This window comes from Schistocerca gregaria, chromosome 1 (genome assembly GCF_023897955.1).
Source record: "Schistocerca gregaria isolate iqSchGreg1 chromosome 1, iqSchGreg1.2, whole genome shotgun sequence".
Lineage (NCBI taxonomy): Eukaryota > Metazoa > Arthropoda > Insecta > Orthoptera > Acrididae > Schistocerca > Schistocerca gregaria.
In genome coordinates, this window is record NC_064920.1 from 65,045,879 (window position 1) to 65,072,265 (window position 26,387).

Here is a 26,387-nt window from a genome sequence, read left to right on the forward strand (position 1 = left end):
TTTGAAATTTCTCGCACCGCTGGAGTGCAAATAGAGGCATGGGGTGACGTCGGGGAAATACAACCTCTGTGCAATGTTGAGGAAGCGTGTGGCACGTCCCCTCTGGCCAGGGTGGCCGCAATACGCTCCCAAGCACAGCCTCGGCCTAACCGTAAACAAACCTCTAAGAAACTGCAGAGAAACCCATGGCAACTTCCTTCATGTCAGTGGTGTTTTACGAAACATTCACGAGTAGATTGTCCACAACATTTGGCCATGTGTCACTAATGCAAAAAAAGGGGTCATGTGTCATCCATTTGCAAATCTGACAGCATACATGATGTTTATGAACATGACACTGAATCTGATTCTGTGTTGTCTGTCAATTGCACTTCTTCCCTTTCAGGAAAGCTATTCCTCACTGTCCAAATACTTGGTCGAGATGTTCGCATGCAGGTGGATACTGGTTCTGCTGCCACTATCATCAATTCTCAGACGTATCTTCAGTTGGGTTCTCCAATCCTGTCACCTGTTGGTTGGTTGGTTGGGTGTCGGATTGAAGGGACCAGACTGCTAAGGTCATCGGTCCCTTGTTCCACGATAAAATCACACGAAATAAAAACTGTCAGTCGTTAAAAACGGAGAACTGAGACAAGGGACGACACAATACAAGAAAGACAGACAAAGACCAGACAAACGGAACTAAAATCACACCGAGTGTGAAGGTGGTTGGCCGACCATGAAAATAAGGAAAAGCCAACCACCAAATGACATTAAAACCCACAGCTTAAAACCACAGGCCAAAGGCCCAAGTCAATACAGGAAATAAAAGGACAAACACTCAAATCATACGATAAAAACCCCCTGCCCGAATAAAACTCAACACGAGGTCCGCCATAGCAACATCATCACATAAAAGGGCAGGGAGGGTATCAGGCAGCGCAAACGTCTGCCTGAGTCCTGTTAAAAGCGGGCAGTCCACCAAAATGTGGACCACCGTCAGAGCTGCCCCGCAGCGACATAGCGGTGGGTCCTCCCGGCGCAACAAATGGCCGTGCGTCAGCCACGTGTGGCCAACGCGCAGCCGGCAGAGGACGACAGAGTCCTTCCGAGAGGCCCGCATGGAGGAGCACCACACACCGGTTGTCTCCTTCACCGCCCGAAGTTTGTTGGGCGTGGGCAGGGTGCGCCACTCGTCACCCCAAGCACCAAGCACTTTCTGGCGCAAAAGCAACAGGAGATCACACTCCATAAGGCCGAGTTCCAGAGCCAGTGAAATCACTGCCTGTTTAGCCAGCATGTCAACCCGCTCATTGCCTGGGATGCCGACATGACCTGGGGTCCAAACGAAGACCACGGAGCGGCCGCAACGGGCAAGAGCATGGAGCGACTCGTGGATGGCCATCACCAGACAGGAACGAGGAAAGCACTGGTCAAAAACCACTCAAGGAGTCACTACAGATGACAAAGGACTCACCTGAGCGGGAGCGGATATACTCTAGGGCGCGATAGATGGCAACCAGCTCGGCAGTGTATACACTGTTCCTGGGTGCCAGCGACATTTGCTCACAATGATCCTCTAGAGTAAGAGCGTAACCAGTGCGACCAGAGACCATCGAACCGTCGGTATAGGCCACGGCAGATCCGGGAAAGTCGGCAAGGAGAGAAACAAAGCGGCGGCGGAGGGCCGGAGGAGGGACCGAGTCTTTCGGACCCTGTGCCAAATCCAGCCGAATGCATGGTCGGCGCACACACCAAGGGGGCAGACGGAGATTGGACCGGAAAACAGGCGGGAGAGGAAAAAACTCAATCCCACACAGTAGAGCCCGGATGCAAACCGCGATCGTACACCCTGACCGGGGCCGCCTGTCTGGAAGATGGACGATCGAGTGCGGGAACAGGAGACGGTAATTGGGATGCCCTGGCAAGCTACAAACGTGGGCAGCATAAGCGGCCAGAAGTCGGTCACGCCGGATCCGCAACGGTGGAACACCAGCCTCCACAAGTAAGCTGTCAACAGGGATTGTCCGAAATGCTCCTGTGGCGAGTCGGATCCCGCAATGATGGATGGGATCCAGCAATTGCCATGCTGATGGCGATGCCGAACCATAAGCCACACACCCATAATCAAGGCGGGACTGGATCAGCGCTTGATACAGCCGGAGAAGGGTGGACCGATCGGCACCCCATCCGGCGTGGCTAAGGCAACGGAGAGCGTTTAAATGCCGCCAGCATGTTTGTTTAAGCTGCCTAATATGAGGCAGCCAAGTCAACCGGACATCAAATACCAGTCCCAAGAACCGATGCGTCTCTACCACAGCAAGAGGTTCACCGTCAAGGTAAAGGCATGGCTCAGGGTGAACCGTGCGACGCTGGCAGAAATGCATAACGCAGGTCTTAGCGGCCGAAAACTGGAAGCCGTGCGCTACAGCCCACGACTGCGCCTTGCGGATAGCGTCCTGCAGCTGGCGCTCAGCAACTGCAATGCCAGCGGAGCTGTAGTAGAGGCAGAAGTCATCTGCATACAACGAAGCTGCGACGGACGATCCCACCGCCTCAGCGAGCCCATTGATCGCAATTAAAAACAGGGAGACATTGAGGACAGACCCCTGTGGGACCCCGTTCTCCTGGACCCGGGAGGAACTATGGGACGCAGCAACTTGCACGCGGAAGGAACGAGACGACAGAAAATTCTGAATAAAAATCGGGAGCGGGCCCCTAAGACCCCACCCATGAAGTGTGGCCAGGATGTGATATCGCCAAGTCGTATCGTACACCTTCCGCATGTCGAAGAAGACAGCAACCAGATGTTGGCGGCATGCAAAGGCTGTACGGACGGCAGACTCTAGGGAGACCAGATTATTGACGGCAGAGAGGCCTTTACGGAACCCACCCTGAGACGGAGCCAGAAGGCCTCGAGACTCGAGGAGCCAACTCAACCTCCGGCTCACCATACGTTCTAGCAACTTGCAAAGAACGTTGGTGAGGCTTATGGGGCGGTAGCTGTCCACCTCCAGCGGGTTCTTGCCAGGTTTCAACACGGGGAGGACGATGCTTTCTCGCCAATTAGACGGGAACACACCCTCAACCCAGATGCGCTTGAAAACATCTAGGAGGCGTCGCTGGCAATTCACCGAGAGGTGTTTCAGCATCTGGCTGTGGATGCGGTCTGGCCCAGGAGCCGTATCAGGGCAAGCAGATAGTGCACTCTGGAATTCCCAGTCGCTGAAAGGAGCATTGTACGACTCCGCGTGGCGCGTGTGAAAGGAAAGCCTCCAACTTTCCAACCACTCTTTCCGGGAGTGGAAGGCCAGTGGGTAATTCGTAGATGCGGAACACTGAGTAAAATGCGCTGCTAACCGGTCCGCAATCGTGTCGGAGTCAGGACACACCACTCCATTCAGCGAAAGCCCAGGGACAGAGACAGGCGGCCGATAGCCATGGAGTCGCCTAATCTTAGCCCAAACCTGCGATGCAGAGGTACGGACGCCAATGGTGGAAACATACCGTTCCCAGCACTCCTGCTTCCGTTGGCGAATAAGGCGTCGGGCACGGGCACGGAGCTGTTTAAAAATGATGAGGGTCTCCAAGGACGGGTGCCGCTTATGGCGTTGAAGAGCCCGCCGACGATCTCTAATCGCCTCTGCGATCTCGGGCGCCCACCAAGGCACAGTCCTCCGCCCAGAGGACCCGGATGAACAGGGAATCGCAGATGCCGCCGCAGAAACGATGCCGGTGGTGACCGACTGAACCACCGCATCAATGGTGTCATGGGAAGGAGGTGCGATAGTGGCGAGAGAGGAGAACAAGCCCCAATCAGCCTTATTCAGAGCCCATCTGGAAGGGCGTTCAGAAGAGTGACGCTGTGGTAGTGACAGAAAGATGGGGAAATGGTCACTACCACATAAGTCGTCATGAACACTCCAGTGGATGGATGGTGAAAGTCCGGGGCTGCAGATAGAAAGGTCGATGACTGAAAATGTGCCATGGACTACGCTGAAATGTGTCGGCTCTCCCGTGTTTAAGAGGCAGAGGTCAAGCTGCGAGAGAAGAGTCTCGACATCTCTACCCCGCCCAGTAATCGCGGCGCTACCCCACAGGGGGTTATGGGCGTTAAAGTCGCCCAGTAACACAAAAGGAGGAGGCAGTTGTGCTATCAATGCAGCCAACACATGACGCGAGACATCACCATCTGGCGGAAGATACAAACTGCAGACAGTAATAGGCTGAGGCGTCCACATCCGTACAGCGACAGCCTCTAAAGGTGTGTGAAGAGGTACACATTCGCTGTAGACAGAGTTAAGGATGTAGACGCAGACTCCACCAGATACCCTCTCATAAGCTGCCCGGTTCTTGTAATAACCCCGATACCCACGTAAGGCAGGGGTCCGCACTGCCGGAAACCAAGTTTCCTGTAGGGCAATGCAGAGGAAAGGGTGACCGCTGATGAGTTGGCGAAGCTCAGCAAGGTGGTGGAAAAAAGCGCTGCAGTTCCACTGGAGTATCACTTTGTCCATGTCCAAAAAAGGCGTGAAGGGGCCGAGGAGGCAGATCACGCCACTGGGACACCTGCTGCCACCGATGGAGGACCAGTACAATCTGCTTCCATGGTGTCTGAGGGTCCGGCGAGATCCAGGTCCTCAGCGGACGCCCGGATCTCCACCTTATCCTCAGACGCAGAGCCTGTAGGGAACAGTGGGGTGGATGCCACCGCGTGGTCCTTGGCCTTAGAGGTCTTCTTCTTCGTCTTGTCTCTCTGGTCCTTGGGTTTCATTGGCTGGGAGGGCTCCAGCGAGTCAGTCTCCGGGACGGAGGAGGAGCGGGAAGCCCTGCGACCAGCCGCTGGTCTGCTTTTCTTCCATTGGCTGACGTCACCCTTCCCAGAGGCGGAAACCTGGGAAGGAAGGGACCCAAGGGACCCTTTCCATGCTATTCGAGCAGGGGAAGTTTGAGGCTTCCCCAGCTTAGAAGTGGGGACTGATGTCCCCGATGGTTGGGGGGTTGCTGCTCCTGAGGCAGGTAGTGCAGGAGCAGCAGGGAGTGAAGTGCCCCCACCATCAAGGGGGCAGGTGTAGCATTCCGGCTCTGAGAGGTGGCAGTCTGAGGGAGAGCTAATGGGGCCATAACAGTAGTAGCCGCGGCGTAAGAGGCAGTCATTCGAACAGGATGGAGGCGTTCGAACTTCTGCCTGGCCTCAGTGTATGTCAGGCGGTCCAGGGTCTTATACTCCATGATTTTGGGCTCTTTCTGGAAGATCCTGCAGTCCGGCGAGCAAGGCGAGTGGTGCTCTCCGCAGTTTACACAGATGGGAGGCGGAGCACATGGAGTATGGGATGTGATGGGCGTCCACAATCTCGACATGTGAGGCTGGAAGTACAGCGGGAAGACATATGCCCGAACTTCCAGCACTTAAAGCACCGCATCGGGGGAGGGATATATGGCTTGATATCACAACGATAGACCATCACCTTGACCTTCTCAGGTAAAGTATCACCCTCGAAGGCCAAGATGAAGGCACCGGTGGCAACCTGCTTATCCCTTGGACCACGATGTACGCGCCGGACGAAGTGAACACCTCGCCGCTCTAAATTGGCACGAAGCTCGTCATCGGACTGCAATAGAAGGTCCCGATGGAATATTATGCCCTGGACCATATTAAGACTCTTATGGGGCGTGATTGTAACCGGAACATCCCCCAGCTTGTTACAATCGAGTAACCGGCGGGACTGGGCGGAGGACGCCGATTTGATCAAAACCGAGCCTGAGCGCATTTTGGACAAGCCCTCCACCTCCCCGAACTTGTCCTCTAAGTGCTCGACGAACAACTGAGACTTCATGGATGTAAAGGATTCACCATCAGCTCTCGTACACACCATGTAGCGGGGCGAGTATGGTTCGCTGGCATCCTTAGTCTTTCGTTCCTCCCATGGTGTAGCCAGGGAGGGGAACAATTTGGGGTCATATGTAGTTGCGTTGTATTGAGCCCTGGAACGCTTAGAGACTGCTGGCGGCTGGCCGCCAGCAAGAGATGATGTACCACGCTTCATTGTGGGTCATCCGCCCTGATGCCACCTACTCCGACCAAGGGCCCTCCCCATGGGCGCCACCCAGCCTCAGCAACGACCACCTGGCAGGATGGCCATTGCTGGGAGTTCCAATGCCCCAAGGAGATAGGCATCTACTCCTTGGCATACGTGGGGAGTTAACGGCGCTGGCATCAGCAGAGTGATCCCTGTGTAGTCAGGGGGCTACAACCAACAGGGTACATGGCGGCCCCACCACAACGGACTGGCTACCGTGCTGGATTTCAGGTGATGTAGTCCAATATCGTCATTGGCGCATAAAGCGACACAGCATAGCAGACTGCAATAAACTGCACCCAAGAACAAATCCACGCCCAAGAGATGGTAGGTAAGCGGGACTGCTAAGCGATGATGACAAACCTGGCTACAGATGGTAATGCATGATGGACACATCGCTCCTTGTAAGGCGCCCTTCCCCAATCGGCTCGCTCTTCGGAAAATTTAGAAGGATGGAGGTCAAACCCGTTAGGGGACCATCTCACAAGGCCAAAACGTTTGAGACTCCTTTTAGTCGCCTCTTACGACAGGCAGGAATGCTGTGGGCCTATTCTTACCCCCGAACCCACAGGAGGGCCTGTCACCTGTCACTAGGCAATTATGGACTTACAATAAACAGAAGATTTCTCTCTTGGGACAATTTGATGCTGAGGTATCTTACAAATCTGTCATTTGCAATGCTCCCTTATTTGTGGTCGACCATAGTAATGAGTAGAATCTTTTTGGTTTTGATGCCTGTTGCGTTTTTGGGTTCTCCATTAGATGACTCTGTCAATATCGTCTCTGATGCTAATCCTTATGCTCAAATGGATTTCTTGTCACTGACATTTTTGTCCCTTTTTTTTTCTTGGGTTAGGCCGTGCAAATGACTTTGAAGTTCCTATCACGCTCAAATCCAGTGCTCGGCCTAAGTTTTTTCGGGCTCCACCCATTCTATGGAATTTAATGATCAGGACAAACGGGAGATGGATTGTCTCCTTGCTTCAGGGATCTTCCTTCCTGTCACTTCCTGTGAGTGGTCCGCTCCTATCACTGTCGTTGCTAAGCCAAATGGTGATATTCGTCTCTGTGGTGATTTCAAAGCCACTGTAAATGCTTAATGCCTTAACACTTACCCTATGCCTCAACCTGAAGAATTGTTCACTAAACTTACTGGGGCCAGTATTTTTCTAAACTTGTCCTGTCAGAAGCTTATCATCAACTTCCTCTCGATGCTGCTTCCCGGGAGTTTCTGGTCCTTAACACGCCTTTCGGCCTCTATCAATACCAACGATTGCCATTCGGGGTTGCCAGCACCCTTGCTCTCTTTCAGCGATACTTGGAACTATTATTGTTCACTGTCCCTGCGTGTATAAATTACCAGGACAACATTGTTGTCACTGGCTCCACCACTGAAGAACATATTCAAAATTTCTGCACACTTTATCACGTCTTACAGACTACCGGTCTTAAGCGTAATCTTCAGAAATCAAATTTTTTTCAGGCATCTATCACATACTTGGCGTTTCAACCCTCTCGAGATGGTATTCGTCCACTTCAGCAAACTGTTGCTGCAATCGATGCCCTTCTTCACCCTATATCTGTTAAGTAACTGAAGGCCTTTTTACAATCTGCTGCTTCGATGGCTCAGCCATTGCATTGCCTATTGCATAAAAACGTGCCTTTTTACTGGTCCGCATCATGCAATGTGGCTTTCCAGAAACTGAAAACTATGCTGAAACAGGCCCCGTGCCTGGCTACTTATCGACCTGGCCAACATCTTGTTCTTGCCACCGACACCTCTCAATATGGGGTCAGTGCAGTCCTTGCACATCGTTTTTCTGAAGGTTATGAACAATCCATTGCTTATGCCTCAAAATGCTCACAGATGCCCAACAAAAGTGTTCTCAAATTGAAAAAGAAGCTTTTGCCATTACTTATGATCTTCATAAGTTTGGTGTTTTTCTCTATGGATTCAAATTTCATCTTGCTGTGGGTCACAAACCACTTGTTTCCTCGTTTCATCCATCAACATCACTTCCCGAGAGGGTTGCACACCACCTCCAGTGTTGGGCTCTTTAGTTGTCTCGTTTCAATTATGAGATTCATTTCCGGTCAACAGCTCAACATGCGATTGCTGATGCACTGTCTCACCTTCCCATGGGTCCTGATCTGGCATTTGATAGGGATGAACTTTTGTGTTTTCACCTGGATGTTGCCGAGCAGTGGGTTGTGGTTGGGTTCCCCATCACCGGGAACCGGCTGGCAGCTGCTACGGGTTCTGACCCTACCCTCTTCAGGGTTTTACACTGTATTCAGAAGGGTTGGCCAGATCATCCATCTGCTAAGACTTCTGATCTGTTGCGGAACTACTACGCTTTGCGTTACTGCCTCATGGCTAGGGATGGTGTTATCCTCCTTTCCACCGAAAATGTTTCAATGTGTATTGTGGTACCTGCGTCTTTGTGTGCTTCGGTCTTGCGCCTCCTTCACCAAGGGCACTGGGGTTCTCTCACAAAATCTCTGGCGTGCCTTCATGTGTAATCGACCAGCACCGACTCTGAAATCGCACACAAGATCACTGCCTGTGGCCCTTGTGTGTCACAGGCCGCCGCCCTGAAGTCATCTTTGTCACCGTGGCCTATGCCTGAGAAGCCCTGGGAGCATATTCATGCTGACTTTGCAGGACCTTTTTTAGATACTTATTGGCTTCTTGTTATTGACGCCGACTCTAACTTTCCTTTCGTTGTCCATTGCACGTCGCCTACCACCACTGCAACCACCAGTGCTCTAGTTTGCATTTTGTTTTTGCAACGCCTTCCTCTACTCTTGTTACTGATAATGGTCCGCAATTTGCCTCTTCCAATTTTGTGGATTTTTTGCCCGTCACGGCGTCATGCATGTCACAGCCCCTCCGTTCCACCCACAGTCAAACAGTAAAGCTGACCGCCTCTTCTGCACTTTTAAGGCTCAGATGAAGAAACTCCTGACTTCTTCTTCTGCTGGTGATGATGATGTGATTCTCCAACTTCTGGCTTCTTACCATTCCACCCTCATGGGCGACCACAGCCCGGCTGAGCTCTTCAAAGGCCAACAGCCCCACACATTACTTCATCTTCTGCGGCCTTCCACCTTACGGCCGTGGGTGCCTTCACTTGGCCGGTTCACCACCTAAGACCTTCTGTGGTTACAGGGATATGACAGTCAACCAAAATGAAGTCCTAGCCGCATCTTATGACACCGAGGGCAATGCCTGTATGTAATCCAGATGGATACAAGTGTTGCAGTGCGTCTTTCGGACCAGCTTCAGCCTCGTATGCTGGCAATGCCTGTTCCAGATGCCGCTACACCACCTTTGGCTCTACCTGATGCTCGGGATACTGGAATCTCTCATTACTCACAGGTAGAGGTACAAAGTGGTGCATGTTAACATGTCCAGAGCAGTAAAAGGGTTAAGTGCCTAGCAGAGTCTTCATAGAGTCACCTTCACAATTGTCTATCATTCCAATCCTGTATAGTTTTGTATCCTTTGGTTTTCCTTATTTTACCACAGTGATCATTTCTCCATATGTCAGTCAGCATCAACAAAATATTTTCACATTTGAAAGAGAAAGTTGGCGATTGAAATTTCATGAGAAGATTCCACTACAGTAAAAAACCTCTGTTTTAGTGATGTCCACCCCAAATCCTGTATCATTTCAGTGTCTCTCTCTCTCTCTCTCTCTCTCTCTCTCTCTCTCTCTCTCTCTTCTATTTTGCAACAATACAAAAAGGTGCTGACTTTCGTTTACCTTTCATTATATACTCCATTAATCCTGTCTGGTAAGGACCCCACATTGCATAGCAGTATTACAAAACTGGACGGACATGCATAGTGTGGCCAGTCTCTTTAGTAGATCTGTTACTCCTGCCCTGCCAATAAAACAGTGTCTTCAGTTAGCCTTCACCACAACATTTTCGATGTTTTCCTTCCAATGTAATTAGTTTGTAATTGTAATTCCTATGTATTTAGTCGACTTTACAGTCTCAAGATTTGACTGATTTATCATGTAACCGGAGTTAAATGGACTCCTTTTGGCACTTACGTGGGTGTCCTATCACTTTTCATTACTTAGGGCCAACTGCAAATTTTTGCACCACACAGATATCTTTTCTAAATTGTTTTGCAATTTGTTTTAACCCTTTCGCGGCTGGAAGGCTGAGCGTCCTGCCTGCCTGGCCGGGTGACAGGGACGAGCGCACTGCGCGCCTGCCCGGCGGCGGCTGTCGCAGCCCTGTGGCCGCTGCAGGCTACGGCCGCCGCAGGCTTCCCGCGTGTTGCCGCGTGCACAGAACCACTGTTCAGCAGCGCCTTAAAAAAACACTATACTCTGTATGGTCACTTTGGTTATAGTTTCTGATAACAACGAAAGAGAGCTTCGAAAATAGCCAACACTTTCAGTTATATGTTTATTATGGGCTGAAAAATGGTTGGTTTAGAAAAATGATAGGAACTTTTTTAATAGTAATTCCAAAATCCTCTAACTAGAGATTTACACCGTCGATGTATGTGCCTAAAACATATTAAAATTCCACTATCATCACATGAATGTATTTCAAGATATATAGTTTTAAATAGAGTTGTGCGTAGCGAAAACGCCCAAATCTCGAACAATATTCTTACTACGGTCTTAAATAGATAATAATTACAGAAATTTAAAACCTAATTTTGTCATGCAATCGGACTAAAAGTTAAACAAGGAATATATCTGCATAACTCATTTTGCGATAGGCCCTTGCCTTCGTTTGTAATTAAAACCTTAAGTCGATTCTCCACAGTAAGAAATTGGATAGTAAACGCCTACCTTCTTCTAGCTCGCTGTCTTCTTTTTCAGCCCGTCACGTTCAGTACGGTTTACTTTAATGGTTTCCCATCCTCATTTTCGACGCAGGCTTTGGACTGCCGCTGGCTGAGTTAAAAACCATTTTTTTTACTTTTATCTGCTTTTTTTTGTCCGCAGCTCGTGGTCTCGCGGTAGCGTTCTCGCTTCCCGAGCACGGGGTCCCGGGTTCGATTCCCGGCGGGGTCAGGGATTTTTCACCTGCCTCGTGATGACTGGGTGTTTGTGTCGTCTTCATCATCATCATCATCAATCATCCCCATTACGGTCGGAGGAAGGCAATGGCAAACCACCTCCACTAGGACCTTGCCTAGTATGGCGGCGCGGGTCTCCCGCGTCGCTCCCCTACGCTCGGTAAACGGAGTATGGGACTCATCATCATCATCTGCTTTTTATTTTTATTTTTTTATTTTTTACTTTTATCTATTTGAAACGTACAAAGTTACTAAAACGTGCTAATATTTCTTTAGCGTGTGGTAATTTTCGAAACATGGCACCATGCAGAGAGCCACATCGCACTTTTTGCATCTTATGCGTGTCATTTTTCGTTGTGAATGAGCAGTGCATACTACACAGCGTCTCTGGGGAATCTCCTTTTTCTCCGTTGCTACGAGGAACCCTGGATAATGTCCCTCTTTATTCTGCAGTCGGAAAGGGCTTTCTTCTTTGGTTGTCCGTGGGATCGCACTTTTACACGTTTGACTATGAAATCTGTCAAGCAATTGACGGATTAGCTCCAAGTGGTATTTCGCTAGTGGTATCTTCTGTTGCTTTTGTATTTCATAAACAGTTTTTGCGTTCAGCACACACAAGTCAGTCAAATGAAAGAATACTTTCTTGTACCACTTCAGTGTCTTTCGGATGCACTGTACAGAAGATAATAGCATGTCTGTCTTATCCACTGCACCCATTGACTTATTATAGCTGACGACACAGGTGGGTTTCAATTTGTTTTGGCCTGTTCTATGTTCTTTCTTCTGTGTCTCCACAAACTCTGGTCCATTTACGGTCGAAAGCATCCACACTTCTTTCTTGTCCATCCATTTTAGTGCCATTAATGTTCCACAAGATTTGAACTGTACTTCCCCTTTTTTCAGCTTGTCTGGTAACGGTGGTAGATGTTTCCTGTTTTTTCGTACTGTTCCGACGGCGTTTGTACATTTTTTGTGGAGCCATAGAAATAATTCTGGGCTCGAGTACCAATTATCCAAATAAATGGTATGACCTTTGTTGAGGTATGGCAATAACAAACTCACAACAACATCGCCTGATTTTCCCCAATCAGAATTTCCAGATTCTATTTCCGTGGCAGCACCAGTGTAGATAATATAATCCAGAATATAATTCGTTTCTACGTCACAAAGGACGAAAATTTTAATGCCAAAACGACTACGTTTATTTGGTATGTACTGCTTGAATCGGAGCCTTCCCTTGAAAAGTAGCAAACTTTCGTCGATCACTAGGTTTTCAAAGGGTACTACTGCCTCGCGGAATTTATTTCTTGTGTGACCTACAATGAGACGTATCTTTACAAGAATATCTTGAGACGCGGTGGAATTGTCACAGAAGTGCAATAAACGCAGAATCAATTTGTACCGGTCCCTGGCCATTATGTTAGAAAATATTGGTGTCTGAAGCAAAGAATCTGTCGACCAATATTCATTCACTTCTAACTTTTTACTTCTAGGCATAAGCAGAGAACATGCTAGGAAACAATAAAATTCTGATGGCTCTATATGCTTCCAGCGTGCTAATCTACTGGGCACTGTCGTCATTTTTTCAGTAATAAATTTATAATAATTATTGATCTGTGTACAAATGGCAGAAACAAATTCCATGGACATGAAGTACAAAAAGAAATCTAAATGACTTGCTGACTCTTCGAAGTCCACCTTTAACCCGCTAAATGTGTTCATAAAACGGTGTCGTTTCGTCACAGGATGATTCTCCGTCCAGTCATACTTTCTTTTTCCTGACGAAGTTTCACTTACTCTATCTTCTTTTCCGTCTTCAGAGGAAGAATCTTCTGTTCGTGATACCGAGGATTCAGCAATAAGTCCAGGAGCATCCAACTCTTCATCGGAAGAAAGCTCCGAAGTATCACTACAATCTTCGTCACTGCTATTCATGAGGATATCCATGATTTCCTTGTCCGATAAACTGTGTCCCGACATGGCAAAGTCTACACACGCGAACGCTGTCGCCTCACCAGAAGCGAAAAACGGACTGGCCGATTGTTAGACTCGTAAGCAGAAAGTGTGCAGGGGAGGGGAAAACTAAAGTGCTTTCTCACTTTACAAAGAAGACCAGACAATGAAAGTGTTGTCTGAAAAGTGGACAACAGCCAGCAGCCGCTCTATTGTGAACGTTTACCTGTTCCCGAGCCCGGGCGTATATGTATGCCATTAGCCGTCTGGTATTCCCGCCTGCCGGGCGTAGATGTATGCCCGTAGCCGCCTGGACTTCCCGCCGGCTGGGCATACATCTACGCCCGTAGCCGTCTGGTCTTCTAACTGCCGGGCATACATGTATGCCCGTAGCCGCGAAAGGGTTAATTTTCTGATAGCTTTACTAGTTGATAAATGGCAGTGTCATCTGAAAACAACCTAAGAGAGCAGCTCAGATTATCTCTCAAATCATTTATATAGATAAGAAACAGCACAAAGCCTATAACACTATCTCGTACAATGCCAGAAATTACTTCTGTTTTACTCGATGTCTTTCTGTCAGCTACTATGAACTGTGAGCTCTCTGATAAGAAATCATTATTCCAGTCATGTAACTGAGACCATATTGCATAAGCATAAAATTTCACTACAAACCACTTGTGTGGTACAATGTCAAAAGCCTTTCAGCAATCCAGAAATACAGAATCAATTTGAAATCTTTTCTCAATAGCACCCAACACTTCATGTGAATAAAGAGTTAGTTGTGTTTTGCAAGAATGCTCTATTCATACACAGGCAGCACAGATTTAGAGAACATCACTTTCTTCAAGGTAGTGCATAATGTTCAAACACAATATATTTTCCAAAATCCTGTTGAATATAATATGGGCCTGTAATTTAGTGGGTTGCTGCTACTACCTTGCTTAAATATTGGTGTGATCTGTTCAGCTTTTTAGTGTATGAATATGGTTCTTTTGTCAAGTGAACAGATGTATGACTTAACTATGGAGCTATTGTATCAGCATAAAGTTTCTTCACTACTCTGAGTATACCTGTTTCTGTGTTACTCATGTTGGCAGCTGTTCTTGATTTAAATTCTGGAATATTTATTTGATCTTCTTTGGTGAAGAAATTTTGGAATGGTTTGTTTAGTAACTTTGGTTTGGCAGCACTGTTTTTGATAGTATATTCATTTCAATAGTGGAGAAAATAATCATTTAAAAATGATCAGTGTCATCAGATGCAAGCAGACATTTGTTCTTTTTTCCACATGTGGCCATGAGATATCTGAAGTAAGAACATGATAGCCTTTTACAGAGAGACCTACAAATTGCATTCAAAATATACTCTAATAAATGAAAGTGTTTAGACACTGATACAGAGTGATGAGTTGATGATTGTGGCACTAAAGATTGAATTATTTACCTTGTTTTGGAGTGATAATAAACCCACTGACATTCTTATCTGGCTAGCAAGCAAACTGAATCTTCTTTGTAAACAAAGGATATGGTGGTCAAACAGTGCTTAGTGTTTGAGTGAATTATTCAAAGCAATATAACTGATACAGCGTCAGAGCTGAAAATGGATATAGAGTATTGTCTCATCGACCAAATTCAGCAATTACATGATTTAACTATCACAGGGCATTAGCTTTATGAACTAGAAAATAAAATCTTGTATTAGTAAATGAATATTTTAGTGTATCAGTAAATGACTGCTTTTAACATCCTTTCACAAAGCTGTATCCCCTTTTGGAGTTTTATAGGTTCAATTGTAGTGATTGTAAGTGCATATTTCTTTATCTGTCAACACTGCAAATGTGTCAAGATTCTTTTTGTTCCTGTTTAGAGCTGTGGGTCATTCATGAATGCTGTGAAGAGGATCCATAGTGTATCACTATCCTACAAGAGAATTGGTGAGACGTAAATCTGCTGAAAATACTACAGAGAGAATAATGTAGAAGTGTTTGAAAGAATATTCATCAGATATGAAATAGGAAGTGGTGGCGATGTAACATCTGAAATAAACTGTGTCCCAAGGTTATATTTGGAGGATATATAGAGAGTATAACCTCTAATGCTAATGTTAAGAACAGACAAAAGACAAAAAGATGGTATTATATTCAAAATATAAACAACAAAAGCCAGTGCATGTAACTCTATACTATACACATATCGTGTGTTATTCCCGATAAGAAATTGAAGAATTGATCTTTTAAAAGTATGTATTTAAGAAGATTACATGTAAATGTAGGTGTAGGTGTTGGTGTAGGTGTAGATGTAGGTGTAGGTGTAATGTCAGGTGTGCCCCATGGAAGTATGCTGGGACCCTTTCTGTTCATGTTATATATTAACAACCTATCAGAGGAGTTGCTAGTGTAATGGTACTTTAACTATGCAAACATTATGGCACCTCACCTGAATCTCTCGATACCAGTAATATTCTACTGTATTTCTATTAACTACTTGACATATTTCTGAGACAACATTCAGATTTGATTTCACTTTTGATAAATCAATATGTTTATATTGCAATGATATTATTCTTATGTGTTTTCTTTCTTTTGTCACTATGACCTTTGACATTCTTGTAACTCTGAGTTTTGGGCACGTAAGCGATAGTTAGTTAGTTGTTATGTTGTTAGAGTGTTGGGTGTTGAAAAGGTCAAGTGCTGGACATCATGTTGGAAAGACGCTTAACATAGTCTGCTTATAAAATATGAACTTTAACAGTGACTGTGAGAGAGATGTTTTGTGTTTACATGATATTACAATTAAAAGGAAGTGTAACTTGAATTTGGAGTGCAGATTTTTTTAAATTTATTTATTTATTTATTTATTTTACATCACTATTGTGCTAACTTTGAAAGGTTTAATCTCCAAGAATGGTTTGTGAAGCGCATCTACAAAACTTTTGAATATAGCAGGATAAAACCTAGGCCTCTTTGCATCTGAGCTTGGGATCATAACCACCTAGATTTTCAATGATTGAGCCATGATTTTACATGAGACAAGTGTGGGAAACACAAAAAGATGAGTGCCTAGTATTTTTATTATTATTACATGAAATGACTTTATTAACTGTGCTCTAATGACACCTGCCACATAATCTGACTGTTGTTGCCCAAAAATGCAGTATTTACCAGCGTAAAATTGTGACCTTTGTTGTGGTAGGGTTGTTAGACTAGTCTCCTCTGGAGCCTCTCTGTAGGTGGTGAATAGGAGGATGCTCACCAGGTATTGTGGATATCAGGGAAATTAAATACCAGGGGCAGACCAAAACTAGTACCAAGAGCATGATGTTTCCACACACCAGTGGCAGTATCCAACAGCTGCTGTTCTACATGTCAGTGGTGGTGGATTAATATCCTCAGTGGTTGGCAACCTGATCAGCTACACAAAGCTTGCTCCACTCAAGGTTGATAGCCTCTGACAGTCAAATATTAAATGGTCTTCTGCAGGAAAATTTCCACTCTCCAATGCAGCACGGAAGGAGTAGGCAACATCAAATTCAGTGGACAGCCAACTAGGAAACTCAAATGAATCTGAGCATTTCATGTCACTCATCCCTCATCAAGTGCACAATGCCAAAATACAACAAACACACTAATTGCATTACAACACATTAATGCACTAATGAAAACTGAAAAGCTCAAAAATGTCACAAATGAACTGGCAGACAAAACGTCATAATAGCACGATTCCAAGAAATAAGAAATATAACAAGAGATCGTTTTGAACCTTATGGGTATAGAATTTACAATGAAAGAAAAGGGAAAAAGAGTTATGAAACAGTGTTCACAATCCAAGACAGGGTTTACAGAACATAATACATTCAACAACTGATTTTAAAGCTATTTCTCCATAAATTGCAATTTTAAGTCTGAAAAACACACACACCAATGAGACAAACTTTCCAACAAGAACTATGGTAGAAATAGAAAAATTCTGGGGTGTTTATGATCAGGAAATAAATCAAGTCAGTAAAAACAACATAAAGATCATAATAGAGGATTTTAATGCCCAACTGGGAAAGCAAAATTAATTGATAGATTATCAGAAAATGAGATCCACATACAAAAACTAAAGAAACTGACAAAGACACAAATTTGCAGAATACATGGGCTCATCTCTAAATCTACACATTTAAAAAAAAAAGGTGCCAGCTGAACCATGTCTACATTGTTAAATTCTTTCATAAATAAATTTGAAATGATATTACTGAGAGGAACAGACAAAGGTTCGGATCATTATTTGGTCAAAAAGCCCAATTCATCCCATTAGGGAAAAAAAGGATAGAGAGCAGTAGGAGATAAAGGAAAGTATTACATAATAAATTAATCAAAACTGAGAGCGATATGTAAAGAATCTATTGAGTTACTGTGCACAAAACTACTACAAAACCAAATCCAGAGTGCATTTCAAAGCCTTTGGTAAAGAAGTGCATAATTACAACCCTCGACAATAATTTCGAGAAATAAAGATTGAAGAATAGCTTGCAATAACAAGGAAATCACAGAAATCTTGGCAAGTGCATTTGAAAAGCTCTCTAACTGTGATGAACCTGAAAAGCTATTAACAATATGTAAAGGCACTCCTGTAGAAACAAGACGAGCACTGTAAAACCGACAACAGTACAAGAAACAGAAACTGCACTTAAGAAGTGAGAAAATACAAAGCATGTAATGAAAATCAGATTTTTGTGGAAATATGGTGGTAAAACAACTTTGACATCTTTACATATTACATTACAAAAATTCTGATAAGAATGGACCAGAGTTGTAATTAACTCGCTTCATATCATAGGAGACAAAAGTAATTCAGAAAACTATAGACGAATCTCACTGTTTGACCATACCTAAGAGATTTCTCCAGGATTTAACACAATAGAGTCACAGAACAACTGGATAACGAACTAGGGGAATACCAAGGAGGCTTCAGACCTTGGAGAGGCTGTGCCAAACAAATAATTACTCTGAAATTAATCATGTCATTACTAAAAATGAAACAAGCCTGTCTCAATTATGTTTGTAGATGTTAAGAAAGCATATGATTCTATCCATAGACCTTCAATGCTAAAATTTTTGAAAAATTTCAGACTCCACACAAAATTAATTAAACTGGTAGAAATCACCATAACAAATAGAGACTCAAAAATTAAGTTCAGACAGGAAGTTTCTGGATCATTTTTGGAAAAAACTGGTTTAAGCCAGGAAGATGCCTTGTCTCCACTCCTTTTTGATTGTGTCCTCAAATACTTAATGAGGGAACCGTTCGCAGACAACTCGAAGAACATTAGTGTTGGAACACAAAAAGATGGCAAATTTGAATGGTCTAGGATTTGCTGACAACTTCTCTGCTCACCAACAACATTAAAGAAACCAAACAAGAAATAAAATTATTAGAGGAAATAGGACAGAGTATTGGCCTTAAAATATCTTTCGAAACAGCAGAAATAATGCGAACCAGAACCATCACTGGCAAACAAAATTAGAACTGGAGAACATGATGACATAAAAAATTGTTGAAAAGTTTAAATTGGGAGAAATAATAACACACAACATGAATGAGAAACCATCATGTCAGAGGCGAATGAACAAATCGATTGAAACATGTTACCAAGCACACATGTAACAAAAAATACCTCTCAGTAGCCACAGAACTGAAACACTACAAGAAAGTCACACAGCCCCAAGTAATATATGCTACAGAAATGTATTTAAAACAACCAACACAGTAGCAGTCAACAGATTACTCAAAATAGTAAGTAGTATATTCAGAACATGTATAAATAAAAAACACTAAAAAGAGGGAGTCTTGAGAATAGCTTCAAATGACAAGTATAATGAAATAGCAACAGATCTCTTTCCTAGGACATCTGATGAGGACAACAAAAAGTAGCATAAGCAGGAGAGTAATGAAGAAGTTATGGAATAGCAAACATTAGGTGGTTTGCAGAAATCAAGGAGAGAATTGTGAAATTACACATTACGATGCAGGATCTAAAGGGCTACACAGACATGCTCAAGATACTTTTAAGGACAAACATATCACACTACAAATAAAAATTAACAAACAGAGAATGGGAGGGTGATTTCAGAATAGGAGAGTAGGCCAAGATCTGAAAATAATGAACAGGTACTGGGCCAACAAAAAAGAAAAAGCAGAAGTATCTAATCGTAATATTGATTGAAATGGTCCAATGTAGGCCATAAAACAAAACGAATAGATGACCGTGCAGACAACATGAATGGTAAAAATCAGCCTTTTTGCAGATGATGCAGTTATCTATCATGAAATACTATCAAAGTAGCTGCATAAATATTCAGTCTGATCTGGATAAGATTTAAACATGGTGCAGAGACTGTAACTTGTTCTAAATATCCAGAAATTTAAAATTATACACTTCATGAAAAGAAAAAAAAGTGTAGTATCATATGACCATAATATCAATAGGTCACTGTTGGAATAAGCAAAGTCATACAAATACCTGGGTGTAATGCTTTGTAGTGATATGAAATGGAATGGAATGATGACATAGGTTCAGTTGTGAGGTAAGCAGGTGGTGGTCTTTGCTTATATACTATACACTGGGGAACTGAAAACAGTCTCTTAAAGAGACTGCTTACAAATCGACCAATTCTAGAATATTGCTGAAGGGTATGGGGTCCACAACAGATATGACTAACAAGCAACATTTAATGTATAAAGAGAAGGGCACCACGAGTGGTCAATTAATGAAGTTTCAAGAACTGGCTTTAAATGCTTACTCTAGAAATATACTCAAACTCCTATGTATCACTCACATGGGGATCATGTGGATAAGATTATATAATAATTACTGCATGCACAGAGACATTTCAACCATAATTTTTTGTACATTCCATACCTGAATGGAACAGGAAGAAACCCTAATAACTGGTACAATAGGAAGTATCCACTGCCATGAACCTCACAGTCATTCTTGGAGTGCAGATGTAGAAGCAGGATTATTTTTTATGTTCAAAATAAAAGATTGCTTCTTATGTATTTTTGTGTATTGAATGACTATGGTTAACTGAAAAGGATGAATTCGTTAAGCATAGTGGTAAATTTATGATAATGCAACATTTATGATTAACTGCAAGAGATGAATTAAACTCACAGACAGGTTAATGTCCATGTTGAAGGATTTATGGAGAAATTAAAGTAAAAATTTTATTATGTAAAGGAAATAAATTTATGAATGTGTATGTGGAAGAAAACTGTAAATGAAGAGAATAAACACAAGAGAAACATAAAAGCACCCGAAACTGACAGAAGAACTACCTGCAGCCTGAGGACAGAGTATAAAATTTTTCCTCAAGGTGGAAGTATTGCAAATAACTCACATTAGGTTTCTCGAGTAGTATCAAGGGATAATAACAATAATAATGCACAATGTGAACATGCAGAAGTGAAACTTTATTTACGGCCAGGATGCTGAGGAATTATTCTTTGGCTGGGGATAGTGTGTCTACATGGCAAGAATCTGAGAAGCTGAGATGCGAAGAGCCCAACCGGTATGGGCAGCACACAATGCACGGGTGTTGCTCGTTTGGGAGCTCGTATAATCCGTGCAACATACCTCATGAGGGACTTCAATGACAGCTTGTTCCAGATGATGAGTCTGCCGTGCTAGCACTTAGCTGCACAGGATAGACAGAGGACTATGCAACATATGAGGCATTAAAGTAATGGGAATATTTACTTTTATTGAAGAATATTTATTTATTGATCAACAACAAATTTTTCCCCTTCAAAGTAATCCCCCTCACATGTAGTACATTTGTGCCAGCACTTTTTCCTATCTTGGAAGCACTTATGTAACTCACTTTCTGTTATGGTGTTCAGCTCGTTCAGAAATTATGTTTTTATCTCATAGTGGCAACACAACATTCTTTTGTGGTTCTCTGTACCTTCAGGAAAAGGAAGATGTCACAGGCAGCCACATCTGGACAATATGATGGCTGAGACACTATAACAGTTTTATCTTTTGCCCAAAAATCATGGACAAGCATTGAAGTGCAAGTGGGAACATTATCACGATGCTGTTTTCACAAGTAGTTTTGGCGCAATTCTCGTCATTTTCTTCAGATTGCTCTACAAAAATGGTGCTTAACTGCCAAGTAGTGCCTTACTGACCATATGACCATAAGGCAGGAAATTATCATCAACTATCCCATTTTGATCTAAGAAAACAATGAGGAGAACCTTCACATGAGCTCAAACTTCTAGAATTCTTTCTGTCTTGGGTCTTCAGACAGTTTCCATGGGAACAATTTGTCCTCTGTTTCAATTTCATACCCATATACCCACATTTTGTAACCTGTCACACCCTTCTTTGAATGTGCTGGACAATTGTTGACTTCATTCAGCAGTTCCTGAACAATGTCTATGCAATGTCTTTTTTAGCAAAAATTCCACTATGTTGGAAAAAATTTTGCTGCTGCAAGTTTCTTGCCTAACATATCAAAAAATTTGCTTGCCATGAGCCAAAGGATATGCCAGGGTCATCAGCAGCCCCTCAAATTCTCCAGAATCATTTTTTTTCTTCACTTCTTCCACAATGTCTACTGTAATTGGTGTGCTAGGGCATCCACAGTTTTCATTGTCTTCATTACCTGCAGTAGAGCACTTGCCCGCAAAAGGCATGTGTCGAGTTCAAGTCTCGGTCTGGCACACAATTTTAATCTGCCAGGAAGTTTCATATCAGTGCACGCACACGCACGCGCACGCGCACGCGCACGCGCACGCGCGCGCGCACGCACGCACGCACACACACACACACACACTGCTGCAGAGTGAAAATCTCATTCTGGAAAGTCGTGAACTCTTTTCTCACTCATAGTACATTAACCAAAATCCACTGACTACATTTTCAATGTGGTGCTGTACTTAATTCCATTTTTAAGCAAATTTTAATGCAAATTCCTTGATTCATCTTTCAATCAAGTAAAATTTTGTCCAGAACTAAAAAAATGAATAACCATCTCCATTGTCAACAAGAAACTAAATATTCAAAGAACTAAAACGAGAAACACATCAGGAACATACATACGTAAGAGATAAAAAATTGGAAATATGATACATAACACCTGTGAAATTAAAAAATTCCCATTACTTTTTGATCACCTCTTGTACAGTATGTTGCTGCCTCATGGGATTAATCCCAATTTCTTATCCTAAACTTTTGTCTCATCTCAGGTATTGGTCAGAGTTTCCTCTTCCTTTTTGAACACATTTCCTAGCCTGGAAGCTTTCCACCCTATAACTTCACACTCCAACACAAAGAAATGGATGAGCTTGCCACACAACTGCAACTTAAAATCAGGTTCCTCTGATCCTGACCCACAATCAGGATGCTACTGCTGTGAAGGTGTATTTATTACAGAACATGCAGATACCTGTTTATCGTTCTGCTTATTCAGCATTTCCAAATTTCTCCCCTGTAATTTTTTTAGTTCATCAGAAGTCATTATATGATTGAGGATTCCAATTAACTACAGGCAGAAAAAAAAATGAAATAAAAATTTAAATACCAGAAAAAAGGAAGGTCCAAATGTAGGAATTTCTAAAAAACACTGTTGACCGATGATATATTTAACCTTTGAAATACTTACGATTATTATCATCCCGCAACTCGCCAAGGAGATGGCAAGTGTTGCCATCGGTGAGCCTGACGTAACTGCAACAACTCTGGCCCTGGCCAACTCTAGCCTTCACAGCTGCAGTCACATATCTCATTACACTGCCTCGGAAGTACCTAATGAACATAAAAAATGAATTACATCTGTGTATTACTTTACATTAAACTGCATGCAATTTAAAGAAAAAAATGATTTAAGAAATTTTCACTAAAACTTATATAGTTACAAAACTCAGTTTGAGGGCTGTAGCAATTTCATATCTCCTGCTTTAGGGTACACAAACGGTATAAACATTTACCTCAGACCTATGGGGCAAGTAGGACCCCAAGGCCCATACAATGTTTTGAGTACTTTTCATTGGGTTTTCTTCTGAATGATGAAGGACATTCTCTTCAAAGTCAGGAGTGAGACATGTCCATGTAGCACTCATTATCCTCATACATGTAAATGTACCAGTTTCTTGCAGCCATTGCTGTAGTCAAATGTAAAGTGGTATGTTGTTGTTGTGGTCTTCAGTCCTGAGACTGGTCTGATGCAGCTCTCCATGCTACTCTATCCTGTGCAAGCTTCTTCATCTCCCAGAACCCACTGCAACCCACATCCTTCTGAATATGCTTAGTGTAGTCATCTCTTGATCTGCCTCTATGATTTTTACCCTCTACGCTGTCCTCCAATACCAGATTGGTGATCCCTTGATGCCTCAGAACATGACCAGAAGAAGGGATTGGTTAGTAGGACAAGTTGTGCCACAAACTTCTCTTCTCCCCAATTCTATTCAATACCTCCTCATTAGTTATGTGATCTACCGATCTAATATTCAGCATTCTTCTGTAGCACCACATTTAAAAAGCTTCTATTCTCTTCTTGTCCAAACTATTTATCGTCCATGTTTCACTTCCATACACTCCATACAAATACTTTCAGAAATGACTTCCTGACACTTAAATCTATACTCGATGTTAACAAATTTCTCTTTTTCAGAAATGCTTTCCTTGCCATTGCCAGTCTACATTTTATATCCTCTCTACTTCGACCATCAGCAGTTATTTTGCTCCCCAAATAGCAAAACACCTTTACTACTTTAAGTGTCTCATTTCCTAATCTAATTCCCTCAGCATCACCCGATTTAATTGGACTACATTCCATTATCCTCGTTTTGCTCTTGTTGATGTTCATCTTATATCCTCCTTTCAATACACTATCCATTCTGTTCAACTGCTCTTCCAAGTCGTTTGCTGTCTCGTTTCCTTTACTGCTTGCTCAATATACAGATTGAATAACATCGGTGAGAGGCTACAGCCCTGTCTCACTCCCTTCCCAACCACTGCTTCCCTTTCATGCCCCTCAACTCTTGTAACTGCCATCTGGTTTCTGTACAAATTGTAAATAACCTTCCGCTCCCTATCTTTTAACCCTGCCACCTTCAGAATTTAGAGTTAAGCATTAGGAAGTCTCTAATGCAGTATTCGTCTTGAGTGTAGTAAAGTATGCCAGAAACATAGACAATAACAGAGTAGAAGCTTTTGAAATGTGGTGCTACTGAAGAATGGTGAATATTCAGATGGGTAGATTGTGTACATAATGAGGAGGTACTGAACAGAATTGGTTGAAGAAGAAATTTTTGTTACAACTTGAGTAAATAAGAGAGAGGTTGGTAGAGCACATTATGAGGCATCAAGGCATCACCAGTTTAGGAGCAGGGGGAAGCGGCGATAGTGGTGGTGCTGAAATTTGACTCTACAGAGAACTATCTTTGTGTGCTTGTCTGTCTCTGTTACACATCCTCCGAGAAGCTCTTCTAGTGCATCATTCACAATCCATCTTAACTGTAGACCATGGTTAGTATAGCCTTATTGTAGGTTTGCTGTTTCAACATAAATGGATTTACTTAACATCCGTTAAGTACAAATAATTCTCAGAAAGTAACAGGTCACTGCTCTTCTTAAACCAAACATAAACAAGATTTCCTAGAGGCAGATACATCTTTGAAGTTGAAGCACTCAAAATTTACCAATAACTCTAACATTAGTGCTGGAGAACACTAACATTGCCAGGCTACGAATCCTCTTATATGGAACACACATTCCATGCACACAAGGCTGAGAGTGCACTCACAGTAGACACTACATGCAGTTGAACAGAGGATGAGGGCTTCCCCACATTAGGAAAACAGACATGTCCACATGCAAGCTAAACAGCAGTGGTTAGGGAAAACAGAGTCCAAATCAGTGTTCATGAATAGCTAAATTTTCTAAGCTCACAATAAACATGTCCTCCAGATACTACGTAACACTCTTCAGCAAGTACATACAAGAGGAGCTGAGGTTGACTTTTGCAGCCCTTTCATCTGCTGTTGGTTTTTAGCCACTTGGCCTGGTGTTGACACAATTATCACTACACGCCATCCTCTGTTGTGCCTAGTAACCTCACTGGATGTGTTTATAATCACTCTGATTGATCCATCTTACTTCCAGTGGAATTATAAGAAATCTCATTTAATAATTGGAGCAAGAGTTGCATCACAGATATTAGTCCAACCTACAGTCAAAGGCAACAAAACTGGTCATTGTGCTGCTAAACCGCAATGAAACACAGACTAGTGAGGGCTGTTGCATGCTACAATCCATTCACGTCATTTTTAAAGCTGTGATTAATTTATTAACTAAAACACACTGTACCTCCTCCTGTAATAACCTGAACATTCCATTAGAGAATTTGCTCAAGGCATGTTATTCTCTGAAACATGGTTAAGTGTGACACTTTATTTCATGACAATTACACCTAATTTTTTTTTTTTTTCTCTACTGTGTGTCTCGCACATCTCCAGTGTTTGTTATCAAGCAGCAAGATTCTTTTCTTTCTATTTTCTAACATTTATGACAAACATTAATGATATTCCAATGAGTCTGCTGCATTCCATTTTAACAAAGTTGAAAGCCACTTATTCCAGGCAACAAGCCAAACTGTTTGTTAACCTGAATTGCTGATGTGATTTCTATATTTTTTCATTTTCCTTTTTACTTCTTACTCTTTCCCAGTTCCCATTAGATTTTCTTTTGTTAACCTTTCAATTGTAGCTACATGATTACTAACTTTGCATGATGTACACTAATACTTGTCCTCTACTCTCTCCTACCTAACCCACAGCTGTGAGAGAGGATCATGAAGCACTTGATCCCTCCTTGTGACCAAACCACAAAATCGATCCATAATCATTACATGCCTTATTGAAGAGGTGCCTATATTATATCAAACTTCCGCTAAATCACTAGAGGCAAGCACAAGACTGACTTTCTTGAACATCCTCTCTCAGTCCAAGATAGAGTTCCATTTCAAATGACCCGAGTGGTGACAGGATATTCAACCTTAGTCGTCTTTCATTCCTTTCTACCTCCCTTACTTCTTATCTTAACTGAATACCCACCTCTGACAATATTCCACTACTTATAGCAGTGACTCACAGGTCACTCTTTCACACTTAAGGACTTTTTGGTGTTAAGATGCCTAGATGGTCAAATGAAGGGACTAAATCTTTGCACAATACCTGTCCAGTCTTTATATAATGATATGACCCTAGAAAAATCCAAAACTCATGTCTCACTAAACTCAATAAACCTAGTTCAATAATGGAAGC

General features: G+C 43.2%; 1 protein-coding gene across 1 annotated transcript in view; it reads right to left on the reverse strand.

The window, feature by feature from the left end:
• The window catches only part of LOC126328694 (uncharacterized), a 145,075-nt gene that overhangs the window by 47,192 nt on the left and 71,496 nt on the right, over positions 1 to 26,387 (reverse strand). Inside the window, exon 7 of the mRNA XM_049996065.1 lies at positions 22,727 to 22,869. Within this exon, the coding sequence (XP_049852022.1) occupies positions 22,727 to 22,850 (124 nt within the window). The 5' untranslated portion in view covers positions 22,851 to 22,869. The remainder of the gene's footprint in view (positions 1 to 22,726; positions 22,870 to 26,387) is intronic.